The 20,596-nt window shown below is 45.2% G+C and overlaps 1 protein-coding gene across 7 annotated transcripts in view; it reads left to right on the forward strand.

Annotated features, from left to right (window-relative positions):
• The window catches only part of SEC31B (SEC31 homolog B, COPII coat complex component), a 302,520-nt gene that overhangs the window by 268,096 nt on the left and 13,828 nt on the right, over positions 1 to 20,596 (forward strand). For 5 of the 7 annotated variants that reach the window (XM_063961423.1, XM_063961428.1, XM_063961426.1 and 2 more), the window contains 5 exons: positions 3,681 to 4,013; positions 5,817 to 5,855; positions 12,930 to 12,991; positions 15,746 to 15,889; positions 16,676 to 16,795. In XM_063961423.1, coding sequence (XP_063817493.1) covers positions 3,681 to 4,013; positions 5,817 to 5,855; positions 12,930 to 12,991; positions 15,746 to 15,889; positions 16,676 to 16,795 — 698 coding nt within the window. The remainder of the gene's footprint in view (positions 1 to 3,680; positions 4,014 to 5,816; positions 5,856 to 12,929; positions 12,992 to 15,745; positions 15,890 to 16,675; positions 16,796 to 20,596) is intronic. The other 2 variants (XM_063961427.1, XM_063961430.1) reach the window with 1 other exon arrangement.

Consider the following 20,596-nt stretch of genomic DNA (forward strand, 5'->3'; position numbering starts at 1 on the left):
GTTTCTGGGGGAAAACGCGGGAGTGTCTGAAGAAACGGAAGAGTGTCTGGGCGAACGCTGGGTGTGTTTGTGACGTCAAACCAGGAATGAAACTGACTGAACTGATCGCAATGGCTGAGTAAGTCTGGAGCTACTCAGAAACTGCTAAGAAATTTCTATTCGCAATTGTGCTAATCTTTCGTTCGCAATTCTGCTAAGCTAAGATTCACTCCCAGTAGGCGGCGGCTTAGCGTGTGCAATGCTGCTAAAAGCAGCTAGCGAGCGAACAACTCGGAATGAGGGCCATGGTCTGAATTTCAACACTGATATACTGTCGATATATTGACAGTGCAGTTTTGCATGTGATTTTCATCTTACCCTAATTTTGGGTGTTGACATTCTCACAATGTCTACATTCTGACTGCATACCACTGAGAGATGGATAAGGTTGGATCACATACAGAACCACACAGAGTGCCAGAAGAAGCCTATCATTGAATGAATGAGGTAAATGATATCCACCTATGTATCTTTTTACCGTTTCTCACATATTTTTCCAAATATGGTACCTCTGAATCTAATTAGAAATCATGGGCTTAGTACATATGCCTGGAGGAGAAGGCCTAGTGGACCCCCCCGTGTGTCTTTTATTTGAGATGCTAACTGCAAAGGAATTCTTGCTGAAAAGCTCATTAAGTCAGTCTACTCTAGTCTTGTGAGGTCTTTTCTCTGTTTCTGTGCTATCATTATATTATTCCTACATTTTAGCAGGAGATCAGATAGCTCCCATTTTTTGTGGCTACTATCAGTGCACACGCTTGTGTTCTACCTCTCCAACCCTGGTCTCCACAACAGTCACAGTTTTTTCATACCATGGTGCAGTTACCCAATCTCAGACTTAATATCCCTGTATTGCTAGCAATCGCTCTGAATTTACAGTATAGTAACTCTAACTCTCTCTGCACATGTTATATTTAACTCCAACCAATCCCCCCACCCCCCCGGCAGTGCACATGTTTTTGCCCAACTGCTAACAAATTTGCTGCTGCGATCAACTCTGAATTAGGCCCTAAATCCACTATTCAGGACTTTATCGTGAAAGCTAAATGTTTAACAGATGCAGAGGGTCTAGTTTATCATTGTAACCCAGCTCCTGGGCCTAATGCAGAGCAAGAAAAGGAGCAATTTGCTCCTTGGCAAAACCTTGTTATACGGCAAGTGGGGCAAATTTAAAATGAGATAACAGATTGAGTTGGGAGGGGCATATCCTGATTCCTATGGGTATATGTACTGAACATTAGAGAGAGATAAAGTTAACGGTGATGAAGTACCACCAAATCAGCTCCTAACTGCCATGTTACAGGCTGTGTTTAAAAAATAAGTGTTAGGAGCTGGTTGGTTCGTACATTATCACCATCTATTTTTATCTCTCTCTCCAAGTTTAGTACACAAACCTCTTAATTCTAAAATTTGGTTTAAATACAGAACTACTCAATAGCAGACATAATTTTCCTTGCTTGCAAAATAAATAACAAAATATATCTACACCCCTTGCTTAGCAATATAGTTTGTACCGGGAGCACTGCTGCATAAATGGGGGTGTTTTTACCATTTGCAACCAGTCACACGTAAGGGGATATCCAATTACCCCAACTTGCTGTCGGATGTAATGTATCGCCGCCGGGGGCTATCTAATTAGCCTCGATAAACCGGCGCGTGCCGTGGTTTATCTGGGATTTTGTTTCACCTTCCTCCGGTAGGCGAAGCAAAATCCCTGATTACAGCAACGGGGCTATTTCACCCGAAAACACACAGGTTTCAATGAACCTGTGTATTTTTGGGTGAAACTGCACTTTTTACCTGCCGATTAAATTAAATAGTCTGAACGCAAAACCCGAAGAAACATCGGGAGTTTTTACTCACAATGTCTTTCCGGGGGTAATTGAATATCCCAGTAAGTCTTCAATTTTCAACTGTACCCTTAAACCGGGGTCAGAGAAAACAAAACTCTAACCCTTTCAGGAGATTGCGTTTGAGACTTTTCAGCTTCCATTTTAGTCTTACTTTGTGTCTAGACTCCCACACCGCACCCTTACAATACTTTGCCTGCGACTTCACACCCACTGCGAGCAGAAGTACACACACTTCCTGAGACTGTACACTCTCAACCCGGACCACAGGTTGTAAAGCCACGCAAGCACAATGCAAATAATCACAGCCTGAGTCCAAATAAAAATCTCAACGTTTCAGATGATTCTGAATAAGGCCCTATGTTTTTTCATTAGTCTTTTTTTGTTTGCACATATATACTATATTTATAAATAAATGAAGTATGTTAGAATATAGACAAAATTATTTTGAATCTCTATTTGAATGTTATATATTAATTGGATGGATCATTATTTTCTTATTACATATGCATGTGGAGTTCCTAGAACGAAGGCTGCAGCAGTATTGTACAGTAGCGTCTGTTACTAAGGGACAGATTTATTGAGCCTGGTGAAGTGATAAAGTGGAAGGTGATAAAGGACCAGCCAGTCATCTGTCTTTTTTTCAAACCCAGCCTGTAACATGGAAGTTAGGAGCTGATTTGGCTGGTCATTTATCACCTTTCACTTTATCACTTCACCAGGCTTAATAAATCTGCCCCTTAGTTCGTTGAGGCTGCTCTGTGTCTTTCACCAGCTCTTTCTGCTCTCTGTCATGGGATACATATGATATCCCGGCAAATGGGATGCCGGCTGTCACTGTAATGACAGCGGCATCCCATCTGCTGGAATCCCGGCAGTGAGGCAGCGAGTCCGATCGCGCGCTCGTTGCGCTCGCCACACATCAAGCTCGCTTCGCTCCCCACATGTTCTATTCCCCCTTGGTTGGTGGCGAGGACCGACCAACCGAGTGGGAATGCCGAGCGTGTGTCTGGTTTCCGTGGTCGGCATTTCACCAGCTGTCAGGATTCCGGCGTTGGTCTCTTGATCGCCAGTATCCCGACAGCCGGAATATTGACTGCATCCCTCTGTCATATGGAGCATTATAGTATAATGCTGCAGATCAATTTACATGTTGCAGTAATATTAACAATGCATGTAGATATGGGCAGACAAATATAAGTTCAGATGAGTCTGACATACTTGTGACTCTTCAGGTTGGAATAAGTTTCTCTCTCGCTGGATAACACATTTTGCAGATTGCCGGGCAGATGTACCCTCTAGTGGCCGCATGTTTACAGTAGCTATGAATTGTAGCCCTGCCTACATTTTAGGAAGTAAATATGTAAATTAATAAATATTACAAGGATGTAATTTCATATAAAAATAAAAAATAACAAAAAATACACTTCATTGTAATGATAAATGCTTTAAAATAAAAATGACAGGCTCACTTTAACCTGTAGAGTAAAGTAACATGTAATTGTTGTCATACTAGTGAATAGAAGTGTCTGTACAATAAACATGCAACACACCGATGAGCATAACGCTTTCATAACGGAAGCAGAACTGGGTTATTAAGTATGACATATGTATTTCAAATAATATTTACATTTAATTGTGTTGATACATATTGGTCTCCTCACACACTCTCTCTCTCTCTCTCTCTCTCTCTCTCTCTCTCTCTCTCTCTCTCTCTCTCTCTCTGTATGTTTTTATCAAATTAATGTTCTCACTTTATCATGAATTCACTCTGGGTTTATTTGTCTTCAGGATTCGCACCTCCTACGCAATTTAAACAAATTCCTCATGCCGCAGCATCTAATTCTCTCCCTCCATCACCAGCGATGGGACATGTACCTCCTCTCTTTATGAATGTACCTGGAGTTCCTCCACCTTCTGGACCTAACTTCTATACTCCAACCTCTGTTCCTTCCTCACATCCGTCTGCCTCTCATCCTGCTTCAAGACCATCTCTAGGGATGGGCCAGCCTCCAACACCTCCCTCTATGGCAGCCTCCCATGCTCCTTTTAACTACTCAATGGGTATGGGATTTCATCATGGAGGACCCGGAGCACCGACAAGTCTGCCACCTCCTCCGACAGGTACATTTTATATGTAAGCATGGTGCATATAATGGTATAGAAACCAACCATAAGCAACAACTCAGATGTAGAGTAGCATTGTCTTGTACAGGCCAGAAAATGAAAGCATACCTTTGATTAGTTGCCATGGACAACACTCATCTTCTCTATGAATTAACTAGGTAATTAATAATGCAGGCACCACACTTGACATAAAGGGGTAAATGTAATAGGGTGCAAAAAGATGGAGATCCAGGATTTTGTCTTAAGAATGACCGTATTTTTAAAGCTGCAATCCTTTACAAGGCAAAACCAACCTGGTTTTGCCTTGTAAGTGATTGTCGCTTTAACAATATGCCCATTCTTGAATGAAATCCAAGACCACCTACTTTGCCCACCCCATGACCTGAGTGGCTCTGCAGGATTCTCCCTTGTGTCTTCCACTTTCTGCAAACACGCCATGTATGACTATAAGCTTGATAGAAAAAATTGCAACCAGCAAACCATATTGCATTGCAAGGGTTATAAATGTTAACAGTGTTTTCATTCAGGGCAAAATACAGTATGGCATTTGTGATGCATGCTGGCCACTTAAGTATTGCCCTGCATTTGAGATCGGATGGCCATGCTCCTTTGGAAGTAGAGGTAGGATGGAGTTCATGTTACAGCAGCTCCTCCGTGCCCGTATAATTAACAAGTACTTATAAGTGGACTACAATTTGTACAGTTGCTCCCAGGTTTGTCTCCAGCATCTGCTTTCATAGTATGAGTACAATAACATTCCTCATGCTTTGTAAGGACATTAATTTACAATGGGTGTCATGATTTGGAAAGGCAGAAGGGGGGTACTCACTGAGAGATCCATGCTTAAAATCTAAGCAATCTGACTAGATTGCTTAGATTTTAAGCACAGATCACTCGTGTGTACCCCCCACAGCGATAGCTATGCGCGGCCCCGCACATCGCGATCTCCGGTGCTAGATCGAGCCTGCATGCAAGCCAATCTAGCACGTCGCTCATTTCATCCGCTAGGGAAAGTGAGCGGCCCCCTGTCCTCCCCTGCACAGCGGGATGTGTGCTGAGCGGCGGGAGAGATGTGTGCAGAGCGGTTCGCTCAGCACACATCTCTCCCGTGTATAGGGCCCTTAACTGAATCAGATGTAAAATAAATGGAGGGTGAAAGGTAGATTATAAAATTCTACTTTTGGTAACTCAAACTTAAATTGACTTTAACCATCTCTTTCCCCATCCAAACATATTTAGTAATTACATAGTAAAAACAAGTTATGTACTCTCTAATTTAAAGTATAAGGGGTTCCTGTGGCTTACAACAACTATGTTAGGGAACTGGAGCAAGCTGGCATCAGTCGGAAAAGGAAGACACAGGGCTTAATCCAGAGATGTGTGCAAACGTGATGTTTACATACATCGCCAATGTTTTTGGATGTGATGTAGTTTGCAGTGCTACAAACACCGCAGCGGGATTGAGATTATGCTGCTTTTGGGGGAGGTGACTTGCAGTGTTGTAGATAAAGGGAGGGTGTTGGCCCCATTTTCTGGGCGTGGCGAAGCCAGTGGCTGTGTCATTGGACTCCGTGGCTTCAGCAGTGTGAATTTCACTGTCATTCCGCAGATGCACCAGCAGGAGGCGTCTATGTACACACCACACCTCCTGCAGTATTAGCTTATTATCGCACAGCCACTGCATACAGACGCAGTGGCTGTGTGGACTGCATCTATCTCTGAATCAGGCCCCACAATGGTTTTTGAAAGTGGCTTAAACATGTCATAATGGAATGGTCTGAATGACCCTTTACTTTATAGGTTCTTTTCCATGGCTGGAGAACCGACAAGATGCAGCAGGTAAACAGTGTGAATTACTGGGCTGCTTTGTAGTATGGACAGCAGGTGCCGCTTGTGTTGTGCTGTAGTGCCGCTTTTGGAAGCTTTTTGCTGTTGTTACTTAAATTCCAGTTAGTTTATAGTGAGACCTAAACCAGCAATTACAGCAACTTTGATTAAGATCGAGGAACCTGGACATAACAAATAAAATGATAGACTAAAGGATTCCTTGGCAAAATGTAACAAAATGACACAGCATTTATATGTATATAAAAGAGTGCAAACTTTTGTATTTGTCATTGCCTAAAAAAACACCTTGTTTTTGCCTGCTAACACATGTAGCAAGGGACGATCTGAGCTCAAAAATGTAATAGTCTGATGACTTGTGTTGCACCTTTTGTATATTTGCACGTGCGTATTTGTTCCGTTTCTTTGTTTGCCTAACGCATATCAGATATTTTATTTTGCCTTGTAGAATATCTAGGGAAATTGTACTGTGTAGAGCTTGTACACTCCCCGAGAGCTTAAACATCTCACTTTGTGCTGCTGCATGTCCAAGTCTCCAACATTCAGATCAGAGATTTTCAACCTTTTACAACTCGCAGCACACTGAACAAGATTTAAATATTGCCAAGGCACACTCATATATAATGGTGATGCATGGTCAGTTGCGTGTCCTAGGATGTCATGTCGCAGCTTTTCCATAGGTAACGCCTGAGCCACATCTGAGAAAGCCAGAAGAGCCCAACACTGCCCTTGCCTAAAATTAGAACTGGCTCTTCAACCACTAAACCCACCAGTATTAATCGTTCCAGGGCGCCAGTAGCAGCAAAGCAGTAGCAGCAAAACACTGACAGGCCTGGCTGTGCTTCTATGGCGGCACACCTGGAGACTGCCAGGGCACAGTGGTTGAAAAACCCTGATTTAGATGGTACATTGAGCTCTGCATTACGTCATTGAGGAGAGTCAGATTGAAAACTGTGTTTTTTATCCTTGTATACAAAGCTCTGATTGTATAAACACTGATATTTGTACTGAACAGCAACTTCGATTTGGTCGAAATGCAGATACATTATGTAATTTAGATGAGTGGGCTGTACACTTTCTGCATATTGAGTATCACTCATTAGCACCCTGCACCCAGTCTGTGAGTACTGTGCCTCAAGTGACACAAAATCACCAGAACATACTTCTGTTTTTCACTGTAAAGGTGTTTTTTCTTGTTTGAAATTTGAAACAATTTATTCATATCAGCCTACTATCTATAAGTAGTAGTAGTAGTATCATCCCCCTGTCCAAGAATTCTGCATATAGGGTATCACAGAAATCAATCGATAAAGTACCAGCCAATCAGCTCCTAACTGCCATGTCACAGGCTTTGCTTGAAAAAATGACAGGAGCTAGTTGGCTGGTACTTTATCGCCGTCCACTTTAATTCCATCCAAAGCTTAGTAAATAGGCCCCTTTATTAGCAAGGGGAGCTTCTGAGTAAAGCATTGTCCAGTGACAGGGCAGATGTTATGTTTGAATAGGAAGTTATTAACAAACTTTTTTACATTGATGTTTAGTGAGCCTCTCTACAACCCCAAGCAATTCACAGCTATGACCAAGCTTAAGTTTTCCTTAAAGTAAGCTAATGCTCTATGTAAAAACATATATCTGTTTACCTTTCTCTAGCATAAGGGATATTGGGGACAGATTAGTACGATGGGGTTTAGACGGGTCCAAAGGAGCCAGTGCACTTTAAATTTCTTCAACTGGGTGTGCTCGCTCCTCCCCTCTATGCCTCCTCCTACAGGTCAGTTTAGAAAAAAGTGCCCTCAGGAGAGGATGCACACTCTGCAAGCTCCAGAGTTTTTCTTCAATTTCTTTAAAATTTTTATTTCTTTCGGTATGCTGTTTGGCCCATAGCATACCTGCACCGTGGGAGTTAGGGGTGGGACGGTCACCGGCCTTACGAGGTGCTGCGCTGCTTCCCAGCTGCAGGACCACCGTCCTGAGGGGCTGTTTGTTCAGCGGGGCATGGCACCTTGGCTGCCGCAGCATGCCGCACACCCCTAACGCTGCCTGAAGGTGATAATCGGTGGTGAGTACTCGCCAGTTCACTGTGCGGCTGAAGTGTGGGTGAGGCGTACGGGTCCCTCCTGGGGGGCACCCGCTGTAGCCCCTGCATGAGACTTTCTAGAATACACTGTACCAAGCATTTATGTGAGGATACAAACATAGGGAGACATGGCCAGTATAAATATAACCCCGTAGCTTCGGCGCCATGTCTGGGGGTGGAGCTACATGAGAGCGGGCTCAGCGGCATTTTTGGTGCCTTCCTCTGCATAGCATCAGCAGGCTCAACAGCTCTTCCATAACAGTCCCTGGATCACTGGTACCGAGTGTAGAGGGGGAGAGCCGCTATAGTGTGCAAAAGTAACATCCCTCTGAGGGATTTTTTATAATACAGTCTCACTGTTGTTTACATATATAAAACGCTGACAGCCGCACTGAGGCTGTGCAGCGTTGGGTGCGCTGGTGTCCTCTCTCCTGTGTCTCCTCTCACATGCAATAGGACAGGCTTGTATTGTATTTCAGGCTGTGTTGTATGTGTATTGTTCCTGTTTTTCTTATTCAATATGGTAAAACAGAAGTTATGCAGTGTTTGTAATGCTGGATTCTCCCCTAGTTCATCTGGCTCAATATCATGCGAGCAGTGTAGTCAGTCATCTCAGAATGCTGATAACAATGTGGGGAGAGTCCAGGGCCCTCTTGGTTGGGGGCTATCAAAACTATGATGTCTGATATGTCATCTCAACTCACTGCAACTGCCAATAAGACTCAGGAACTGCAACGAGCAAGGGCAAGTTTAACGGCTAAACATCCCTCCCTGTCTGCAACAGGTGCATGCACAAAAACATGCTCTACCTGCACTTCTATCAGATACTGATGATGATAAACAGGATGATGGTGATGATGTGGACCCCATAAGTGGGGATTCCACCCCTACCCAGGGTATTGAACCCCTCATATTGGCTATTCGGGATGTGTTAAAGCCCTGGAGGATGCTAATACTCAGCAGTCATTTTTCCTCCCACAAGACAAACTGACAGTCACATTTCCTGATTCCAAGGAATTGGATGACTTATTTAAAATAGCCTGGAAAAATCCAGATTACAAATATCGGGTGTCCAAACGGTTTCTGCATACATTCCCCTTTGCCCCGAAGGCAGAAAATTCTGGGAAGAATCTCCAGCAGTGGATGTCTCAGGCTCTCGCTTTTCTAAAAAGGTGGTACTTCCTGCTCCGGGCTCCTTTACGGTGAAGGACCCAGCAGATAGATTTTAGAGTGGCCTCAATTTTCCTATCTACACTGCTGCAGGTGTAGCTCAAAGGCCGGTCATTGCTGGTTGCTGGATGACGCATGCAATTCATTCCTGGGCTTCTCAAATTCAGGAAGGTCTACTACTGTAACTTTTCTAAAACACATTCAGGACACGGCAAGAGTCCTCTGTGACTCCCTTAAAGAGATTGGCAATATTAATGCTAGGACCTCTGCTATGGCTGTGTCTGCTTGCAGAGCCATATGGTTGCGTCTGTGGATTGCTGACGCTGACTCCAAATGTAATGTGGAATCTCTTCCTTTTACAGGTGAATGGCTCTTTGGAGGTGAATTGGACGCATGGATCTCCAAAGCTACTGCTGGGAAATCCACGTTTCTCCCTTCAGGAGCTCCGCCTGCTAGACTTACCTACCCGGGCCTTCTACTCAGTCCTTTCGGTCCTCTAGATTTCGATCTAGGGCCAGGGGGGCCTCCCAACGCAGCTAGAGGCACCAGAGGTAAGCCTAAGAAACCAGCCATTGCAGGATCTCAGGATCAGAGCACCAATTCTGCTTCCGCAAAGACTTCAGCATGACGGTGCCCACCCACCCCAAGGGGATCTCATGGTGGGAGCTTGGTTACATCACTACAGCCACATCTGGCACGGTTCCTGCCAAGATGCTTGGGTAAGGGACCTTATCTCTCAGGGTTACAAACTGGAGTTCGACGGTACTCCTCCCCAACGATTTTTCAAATCAAGCTTACCAGCTTTGGAAAATATGCGAGGTACGCTACTACTGGCCATCAACAAGTTGGTCCAGTCGTCCCAGGTCATTGTTCCAGTACCCCTACAACAATGAGGACAAGGTTACTACTCCAGTCTGTTCGTAGTACCAAAATCAGACGGGTCTGTGAGACCCATTCTGAATCTGAAGTCCTTAATTCTTACTTGAAAGTTTTCAAATTCAAGATGGAATCTTTGAGAGCGGTGATCACAGGCCTGGAACAACCGGAATTCCTAGTGTCCCTGGATATCAAGGACGCTTACATCCATATCCCAATTTAGCCTCCTCATCGGGCCTATCTGCGGTTCGCCCTACTGAACGATCACTACATTACTACACTTGCATAAAATTGTTGGGAAAGATGGTGGCCTCGTACAAGGCGATTCAGTTCGGAAGGTTTCATGCCAGACCATTCCAATTGGACATCCTGAACAAGTGGTCCAGTTCCCTACTTCAGATGCACCGGATGATTCGGCTGTCACCCCAGGCCAGGATTTCCCTCCTGTGGCTACAGTCTTCCAACCTGCAGGAAGGTCGACGCTTTGGGATTCAGGATTGGATCCTCCTCACGACGGATGCGAGTCTGAGAGGATGGGGGCTGTCACCCAGGGGGCACAGTTCCAGGGCAGGTGGTCTGCCCAAGAGGACCTCCTTCCGATCAACATCCTGGAACTTCGGGCCATTTACAATTCTCTGATTCATGCCTCCCCTCTACTCTGGGATCGAGCGATCCAGGTTCAGTCGGACAACGCCACGGCCGAGGCGTACATCAATCGACAAGGAGCAATAAAAAGCAGGGCCTGCATTCCAGAAGTGTCAAGAATACTCCTCTGGGCAGAAAGAAATGCAAGAGCACTGTCTGCGATCTTCATTCCGGGAGTGGACAACTGGGAAGCTGACTTCCTGAGTCGCCACGACCTCCACCTGGGGGAGTAGGGACTAAACCCTCAGGTGTTTCAACAGATCATCGACAGGTGGGGTTGCCCACAGATCGATGCTTACGAACCAGGGACCCTCAGGCGAACGCAGTGGGTGCGCTGACATCGCCTTGGCCTTAACAGCTGGTCTGCCTGTTTCCTCCGATTCCGTTGATCTCAAGTGTGCTCAAGCGGATCAGGCATCAAAGAGTAAGAGCAAGCTTGATTGCCCCGGATTGGCTCCGAAGAGCCTGGTACGCGGCTGTTCTGGACATGTCCGTGGAGGACCCTTGGCCTCTACCACTAAGAAGGGATCTAATTCAACAAGGACCGTTCGTCTACCTGTACTTACAGCAACTTCGTTGGACGGCATGGAAGTTGAGCGGAACATCCTACCTCACAAAGGGCTTTCCAAGAAGGTCATTGCCACTATGGTGCACGCCAGAAAACCTGTGACGTCAAAACACTATCATCATATCTGGCGGAGATATGTCTCCTGGTGCAAGGAACGCACATATCCCTCTGCGGAATTCCACTTGGGAAGGTTCCTACGTTTCCTGCAGGCTGGAGTAGATAAAGGCTTATGTCTGGGATCCATTAAGGTCCAGATTTCAGCTCTCTTGACGGAAGTTCAGACCTTTTTGCAAGGGGTGCTTCACATACAACCTGCACCTTGGGATCTGGATGTAGTGTTACGCTTTCTACAGTCCTCCTGGTTTGAACCTCTGACGACGGTAGAAGATAAGTACCTCACATGGAAATTGGTGATGTTACTGGCCCTGGTTTTTGCTAGGTGTGTCTCAGAATTGGGGGCCTTGTCATGTAAAAGTCTGTACTTTGGGGGTAAATTTACTATGATGGGAGTTCTATTTAAGATGGGATGTTGCCCATAGCAACCAATCAGATTCTACTTCTCATTTATTTAGCACCTTCTAGAAGATAATACCTGGAATCTGATTGGTTGCTATGAGCAACATCCCATCTTAAATAGAACTCCCATCTTAGTAAATTTCCCCCTTGGTCTTTTACGAAAACAGAGCGGAGCTCAGGACTAGACAGCAATTCCTGCTGAAGGTAGTCTCCGCGTTTCACTTGAATCAACCTATTGTGATTCTGTCCAGTTCTGACACTTATGCTCCTCCGGAGGCATTGGATGAAGTACGAGCCTTGAAAGTCTATGTCAAGAGGACGGCTCGGATCAGCAAGACGGATTCCTTGTTCGTGCTCTATGAAGCGCGGAAAAAGCGTTGCCCTGCTTCAAAGCAGTCCATTGCTCGTTGGATTAGGCTTACTATCCAACAGGCCTATGCGTCGGCAGCCTTACCTGTTTCACAGTCTCTGAAGGCCCACTCTACCAGGTTGGTGGGCTCTTCCTGGGCGGCTGCCCGTATAGTCTCGGCCCTGCAACTATGCCGAGCTGTTACCTGGTCAGGGAATAACACCTTTGTGAAGTTCTACAAGTTTGATACCCTGGCCAAAGAGGATACCCAGTTTGGGAAGGCGGTGCTGCAGCAGTCTCCGCACGTTTCCACCCGTTCTGGAAGCTTTGGGACATCCCCATCGTACTAATATGTCCCCAATATCCCTTATGGATGCTAGAGAAAATAACCTACCGGTAAATCCTTTTCTCGTAGTCCATAAGGGATATTGGGCGCCCGCCTCAGTGCGTTGACTTTTCTGCAGATTCTCTGTCCTGTTTTTCCTGTTCAGCTGTTGCTGTTAATGTTGCCAGGCGTTGCTGGCTAAGTTATATGTTGGTGTGCTGGTGTGTAAATCTCACCACATCTTTTGTTGTTATGTTCCTTCTCTCAAGTATGTCATTTTCATTGCTTTACCGATAACTGACCTGTAGGAGGAGGCATAGAGGGGAGGAGCCAGCACACCCAGTTGAAAAAATGTAAAGTACACTGGTTCCTTTGGACCTGTATATACCCCATCGTACTAATCTGTCCCCAATATCCCTTATGAACTACGAGAAAAGGATTTACCGGTAGGTATTTCAAATCCTGTTTTTGTTCATCTTGCCTACATTGCTTATGGGAAAGAGTTGAGTGACAATTACTTATATAATGTGTTTTCTTAACAGCTAGTGAACAGGAAGGTTGGTCTGATTCCCTCTCATTGAAAGCTGGTATGCAGTGGAAAAAGGTAATCTAGCAGGCAGGACTAGATAAACATTTGGACACCAGTCAGAAACTTAAAGCAATGACCTCCGTAACAGAGTGGGGGAAAACATACAGGCAGTAGTATTTCTGACTTGGAGTAATGGCATGTCAACCAATTTTCAATTTCATACTTAATTATTTTCTTTTTTGTACAGCTTCCACAGATGCTATGTTGCAACTCGCTGCAAATCTTTGTTGTGGTTTTTGGAAAATAATTTGGTTGCATAGCGCATGAAAGGAGTATAGTTAATATAGTTACAAAAATTAGCATACATTATTTAACTATTTTGTGTACGATTTTCATGTAAAATTATAGCTGTTGGGTTTTGTTTTTTTGTGGGGGAGGAGGGGTTGCAAGAACTGTGGGTAATGTCTTTATAGTTTTGATGTCATTGTACCATTTACAGTATGTTATAACTGAGCTTCTGCCGAGGAATTTAAAAAAAGTTATCTGTAAGGTCCATGGGGTAATTAGGGCAGTTTGGGGCCATAAGAAGCTAGATCTGGTCCAAGGGGTCTCCAGACAATGAGCCTTAATTAAAATGGAAGTACATTAATTTAAAGTAAAGCAGTGACATATATGACTTGTATCCATTTTCAAAACAGCAGTATACAGTATGCCTTGATTTTGATTTGAAGATCCATTACATGTACGTAAGGACAAGGGAATACAGACCAAGACATCGAGCTGAAGTCCCTGCTCCTTCAGTCCTGTATTATGCTCTGTACAAAGAGTAATTAGTTCATTTTAGGCCAGCAATGATTGCGCCTGTCAGAGTGTTTCAATGTGGTGGAATATATCAGGAAGCCAAGGGGTTGATGATGCTCAGAGTATACTTTCTCTGTGGTCTTCCTCTTCCCCCTGTGCTCTCACAAGTTAAAGCTTTTGGCTTTCTTAGAAGGCCTGGCTGGGAATCAGCTGCAGGCTGTGCTTACTACAACAGGATTAGCTGCTCGTTAAAACCATCTCCTTTTGATGTAGGAGAGGATCAGTACTGACTACGTGGCTCAGCGGAGGCAGAATTATGCTCTCACTTCTGCATCTCACACATGTCCCAAGACTTTACTTTTTTTTTTATTCCCCTGCTGCTTTTTGTTGCTGCTTAGTTCTACATTCATGTTGCTGTTTGAGAAGCAGCTGAGCCAATGTGTTAACACCCCAATGGTAACTGAAATATTCACATTCCAGTGAACTCTCTTGACAACAACAAAAAAAACCTTTTCTTGAAATAATATTAATAAAGATATCTGTGCAGTATTTCCTTAAAATATTTTAGTGAGAAGATGTGTGTTCTTTTGCTACTCTCAGTTAACCTATTTCTCACATTAGGGCATTGAAAATTGATTGCTTTGTTACCATATTATAAAATGCGTCAGTCTATGGCAGTCCAAACATTTTTGAATCACGGCGCCCTAGAATATCAAAAAAAATTTCACGGCACCCCTAGGCCAAAAACTTCTTATTGAGAAATTTTGAAAGAAATATTACTTTAAGTAGATCGCGTTTATATGTCATCCTTAGGGTCAGTTGTGTGGTGAGGGACAAGATTTGCTTCTGTTTGGTCACATATTTTATGACTGGCAGCCACCAGTACTGGTTTTGCATGCTATATTGACCATGAATAATTTGAATTGGTCCTGGACCACCAACCCAGGGCACCCCTGCAAGTGTCCCGAGGCACCCCAGGGAGCCACGGCACACAGTTTGGGAAACTCTGGTCTATGGTATAGATCAGTGTTTCCCAATCTTCTTTGAATAACAGCACCCTAGAGCAGGGGTGGCCAACCCGTCAGAGGCAGAGACAAACACATCTATACAGTAGGTGCAGTATGTGTTCTGTGCCGCACTGTGTTCTATAAAATCCCGTGTGCCACTGGCTGGATCCTGTTCTGCAGCATGCCACAGAACAGGATTCATGTGCACGCAAAACCTCCCTCCCAGCAGTGGCATTATTTCTGAAACAGCGCAGTTTGTGAAATGTGTGTGCTGCTGTGGTTAAGGTGTATCGTGACAAATGGCACCATTGCGAATAACCGACTTGGAAACAGCAGAGCACCACGTGCCATTACTGTGAACGTTGGCTAGGAAGGTGCGTGAGGGCCGACCGACTCGCTGCAATGGAGCAACTCACAGTCAAAATGTACGTGTGCCAGCACCTTATTGAGTCACTCCCTGCCCGTCTAGCTGCTGTCCGTGCTGCACATGGCGGTTACTCTGGCTATTAGCTGGTGGTCATAATAATGTGACTCGACCGTGTTATGTTATCTTCAATACTTACCTGTTCACCCAAGTATTTCACTAATGTCCCATGTTAAGCTTGTTTTGTCTTTTGTGCTGTAAAGACAAATGTAAAGCACTTTGCGTACTATTAGGAGAAAAGTGCTATATAAATAACATTATTATTATAATCATCATCTAACAGTGTGACTGTTATACAGCCTGACAAAACACCCTTCTCCTTTACTACTTGTTTATGTACTCCAGAGTTTTATGAATAGGTCCCTGTAGATCTATAAACAGTGTAGACACTTGTAATTGTAGCAGGCAAATTATAATTTTCAAGTTAATGGAGAATATCAAATGTAATTATCTGAGCAAGTACCCTATTCTTTTAACAATTAGTGAAATATCCTTTTGAAGCAATTACTTTTTACAACAAATTGTGTTAAAATATTTTGTCAAAATGCTTTGTATTATATTTAACCCTTCTAAGCCTTGTGCTTTTTTTGCTTCTAGCCAAATGCTTTGATTCCTCCAGCTCCCATTACTGCTCCTGTGATGAGCCTACCCTCAGAGCCAGAGACCCTCCAGCCTCATGTGGGCGGCATTCTGGATCCCAGCCAGACCCCCCCTGGCGCGCCCAAAGAAGCAAGCATGCAGGTACGAGCCAATAAATCTGCAGATTCATCTTTTCCGCTGTCATACCCCTTTCACACCGCACAAATAACCCGATATCGACCTGGGTCATGTGCGGTGTGAAAGGGCCATGGTCGAATTCCCGGGTCGCCTGACCCAGTAATTCAACCTGGGAATAAAGCAGTGTTATTCCCGGGTTGAATACCGGGTCAGTGGCAGCATGAACGGGTTCCTGGGTCGATTCGACCCGAGACGCGTTCACTACAATAGGGAGAGGCGGTGCGGAGATGAGCTCATCTCCCGCTGCTGGCTCCGCCCCTGCTGCCGTCTCCACCCCCACCGCTATGGCACCCGGCCCGGCATTTTGCCCGGTCGGGAAGCCATCTGTTAGGGTCCAATGCCGGATCCCAACCGGGAAGGACCCATTTCCAATTCACGGGTGGGATCCGGCATTGGCGGTGTGAAAGGGTATTACTTGATACTTATTTTATAGTGGCTTTCTGGTTTTGTCCAGTGTCTTCAGTATAGTCAGATTGTAAACTATTTCAGATAGTAATGTCATTGCTTATATTATGCTTACTTTTTTCTTATCTAAAGAGAACAGAAATTGTCTGTAGGTAGTATATAACAAATACAAGAATTTGTATTTTTACGTTGATGCTTAACTAAATATTTACCTGTATAGTTTGGATTATGCTATACGTTTTGTTGGTCATGTACTTGTACTTTGGTTTATCTAGTTATATACATAAGATATATATATCTTTATATTTTAATTTCCCCGAATCAGTTATTTTTGTTTTGTTGTAGAGTTATCATCGTATGCCTTTAGAAAAAATAGAAAAAAAGGAATTGCTTGCAGAGCATCAACCACTACAGAGAACCTTCAATGGTCTTGTGCAGCGCTGCTCTGCAGTGGCATCTGACCCAGTAAGTCTGCTTTCACAGTCTTGTTTAGACAATTGTTTGAAGTACTGAACAATGTACCCTTATTTTGAGTGCAATAAATGCTTGTAATTGGTTTAATCCAGCTAGATTAAACACAGTGCAGACGCCCAGGTCTCAATTGGGATATGTGATCCAATAAGTGGCCTCTGAAAACTTTTACTATGTAATCTTGTTTACAAGTTCCATCTTGTTCAAAGCAGTGGTAAGGAGAGATACTGGCCAGAACAATGGGTTTACAGTATATTTTATGTTCTTGCTGTATTTCTCTAACGTCCTAAGTGGATGCTGGGGACTCCGTAAGGGCCATGGGGAATAGCGGCTCCGCAGGAGACTGGGCACATCTAAAGAAAGCTTTAGGACTATCTGGTGTGCACTGGCTCCTCCCCCTATGACCCTCCTCCAAGCCTCAGTTAGATCTCTGTGCCCGAACGAGAAGGGTGCACACTAGGGGCTCTCCTGAGCTTCTTAGTGAAAGTTTTAGTTTAGGTTTTTTATTTTCAGTGAGACCTGCTGGCAACAGGCTCACTGCATCGAGGGACTAAGGGGAGAAGAAGCGAACTCACCTGCGTGCAGAGTGGACTGGGCTTCTTAGGCTACTGGACATTAGCTCCAGAGGGACGATCACAGGCCCAGCTTGGATGGGTCCGAGAGCCGCGCCGCCGACCCCCTTACAGAGCCAGAAGGCAGAAGAGGTCCGGAAAATCGGCGGCAGAAGACGTCCTGTCTTCAACAAGGTAGCGCACAGCACTGCAGCTGTGCGCCATTGCTCTCAGCACACTTCGGTCACTGAGGGTGCAGGGCGCTAGGTGGGGGCGCCCTGAGACGCAATAAAAACACCTTGGATGGCAAAAAAATGCATCACATATAGCTCCAGGGCTATATGGATGCATTTAACCCCTGCCAAAATACATAGAAAAACGGGGGATAAGGCCGCCGATAAGGGGGCGGAGCCTATCTCCTCAGCACACTGGCGCCATTTTCCCTCACAGCTCCGTTGGAGGGAAGCTCCCTGTCTCTCCCCTGCAGTCACTACACTACAGAAAGGGTTAAAAAAGAGAGGGGGGCACTAATTAGGCGCAGTATTAACTATACAGCAGCTATAAGGGGAAAAACACTTATATAAGGTTATCCCTATATATATATATATATATATATATATATATATAGCGCTCTGGTGTGTGCTGGCAAACTCTCCCTCTGTCTCCCCAAAGGGCTAGTGGGGTCCTGTCCTCTATCAGAGCATTCCCTGTGTGTGTGCTGTATGTCGGTACTTTTGTGTCGACATGTATGAGGAGAAAAATGATGTGGAGACGGAGCAGATTGCCTGTAATAGTGATGTCACCCCCTAGGGGGTCGACACCTGTGTGGATGAACTGTTGGAAGGAATTACGTGACAGTGTCAGCTCTGTATAAAAGACAGTGGTTGACATGAGACAGCCGGCTACTCAGCTTGTGCCTGTCCAGACGTCTCATAGGCCGTCAGGGGCTCTAAAGCGCCCGTTACCTCAGATGGCAGATATAGACGCCGACACGGATACTGACTCCAGTGTCGACGGTGAAGAGACGAATGTGACTTCCAGTAGGGCCACATGTTACATGATTGAGGCAATAAAAAATGTTTTACACATTTCTGATAATACGAGTACCACCAAAAAAAGGGGTATTATGTTCGGTGAGGAAAAACTACCTGTAGTTTTCCTGAATCTGAGAAATTAAATGAGGTGTGTGATGATGCGTGGGTTTCCCCCGATGACAACTGATAATTTCTAAATGTTATTGGCATTATATCCTTTCCCGCCAGAGGTTAGGGTGCGTTGGGAAACACCCCCTAGGGTGGATAAAGCGCTCACACGCTTGTAAGGGCTCTACCTTCGCCTGAGATGGCCGCCCTTAAGGATCCTGCTGATAGAAAGCAGGAGGGTATCCTAAAAGGTATTTACACACATACTGGTGTTATACTGCGACCAGCAATCGCCTCAGCCTGGATGTGCAGTGCTGGGTTGGCGTGGTCGGATTCCCTGACTGAAAATATTGATACCCTAGATAGGGACAGTATATTTTTGCCTATAGAGCATTTAAAAGATGCATTTTTATATATGCGTGATGCACAGCGGAATATTTGCCGACTGGCATCAAGTCTAAGCGCGTTGTCCATTTCTACCAGTAGAGGGTTATGGACACGTCAGTGGTCAGGTGATGCGTATTCCAAACGGCATTTGGAAGTATTGCTTTATTAAGGGAGGAGTTATTTGGGGTCGGTCTTTCAGACCTGGTGGCCACGGCAACAGCTGGGAATTCCACGTTTGTACCCCAGGTCGCCTCTCAACATGAGAAGACGCCGTATTATCAGGCGCAGTCTTTTCGTGGACAAGCGGGCAAAAGGTTCCTCATTTCTGCCCCGTGACAGAGGGAGAGGAAAAAGGCTGCAGAAATCAGCCAGTTCCCAGGAACAGAAACCCTCTCCCGCCTCTGCCAAGCCCTCAGTATACGCTGGGGCTTTACAAGCAGAATCAGGCACGGTGGGGGGCCCGTCTCAATGAATTTCAGCGCGCAGTGGGCTCACTCGCAAGTAGACCCCTGGATCCTTCAGGTGATATCTCAGGGGTACAAATTAGAATTCGAGACGTCTCCCCCTCGCCGTTTCCTAAAGTCGGCTTTACCGATGTCTCCTTCTGACAGGGAGACAGTTTTGGAAGCCATTCACAAGCTGTATTCCCAGCAGGTGATAATCAAGATACCCCTCCTGCAACAGGGAACGGGGTATTATTCCACACTGTTGTGGTACCGAAGCCAGACGGCTCGGTGAGACCGATTCTAAATCTAAAATCTTTGAACACTTACATACAGAGGTTCAAATTCAAGATTGAGTCACTCAGAGCAGTGATTGCGAACCTGGAAGAAGGGGACTACATGATGTCTCGGGACATCAAGGATGCTTACCTTCATGTCAATAATTTACCCTTCTCACCAAGGGTACCTCAGGTTTATGGTACAGAACTGTCACTATCAGTTCAGACACTGCCGTATGGATGGTCCACGGCACCCCGGGTCTTTACCAAGGTAATGGCCGAAATAATGATATTCCTTCGAAGGAAGTGAATTTTAGTTATCCCTTACTTGGACAATTCCCTGATAAGGGTAAGATCCAGGGAACAGTTGGAGGTCGGTGTAGCACTATCTCAGGTAGTGTTGCGGCAGCACGATTGGATTCTCAATATTCCAAAATCGCACCTGGTTCCGACGACGTGTCTTCTGTTCCTAGGGATGATCCTGGACACAGTCCAGAAAAAGGTGTTTCTCCCGGAGGAGAAAGCCAGGGAGTTATCCGAGCTAGTCAGGAACCTCCTAAAACCGAGCCAAGTCTCAGTGCATCAATGCACAAGGGTTCTGAGTAAAATGGTGGCTTCCTACGAAGCAATCCCATTCGGCAGATTCCACGCAAGAACTTTCCAGTGGGACCTGCTGGACAATTGGTCCGGGTCGCATCTTCAGATGCATCAGCGGATAACCCTGTCACCAAAGACAAGGGTGTCCCTCCTGTGGTGGTTGCAGAGTGCTCATCTTCTAGAGGGCCGCAGATTAGGCATTCAGGACTGGGTCCTGGTGACCACGGATGCCAGCCTGCGAGGCTGGGGAGCAGTCACACAGGGAAGGAATATCAAGGGCTTATGGTCAAGCCTGGAGACATCACTTCACATAAATATCCTGAAGCTAAGGGACATTTACAATGCTCTAAGCTTAGCAAGACCTCTGCTTCAAGGTCAGCCGGTGTTGATCCAGTCG

Source organism: Pseudophryne corroboree, chromosome 3 (genome assembly GCF_028390025.1).
Source record: "Pseudophryne corroboree isolate aPseCor3 chromosome 3, aPseCor3.hap2, whole genome shotgun sequence".
NCBI lineage: Eukaryota > Metazoa > Chordata > Amphibia > Anura > Myobatrachidae > Pseudophryne > Pseudophryne corroboree.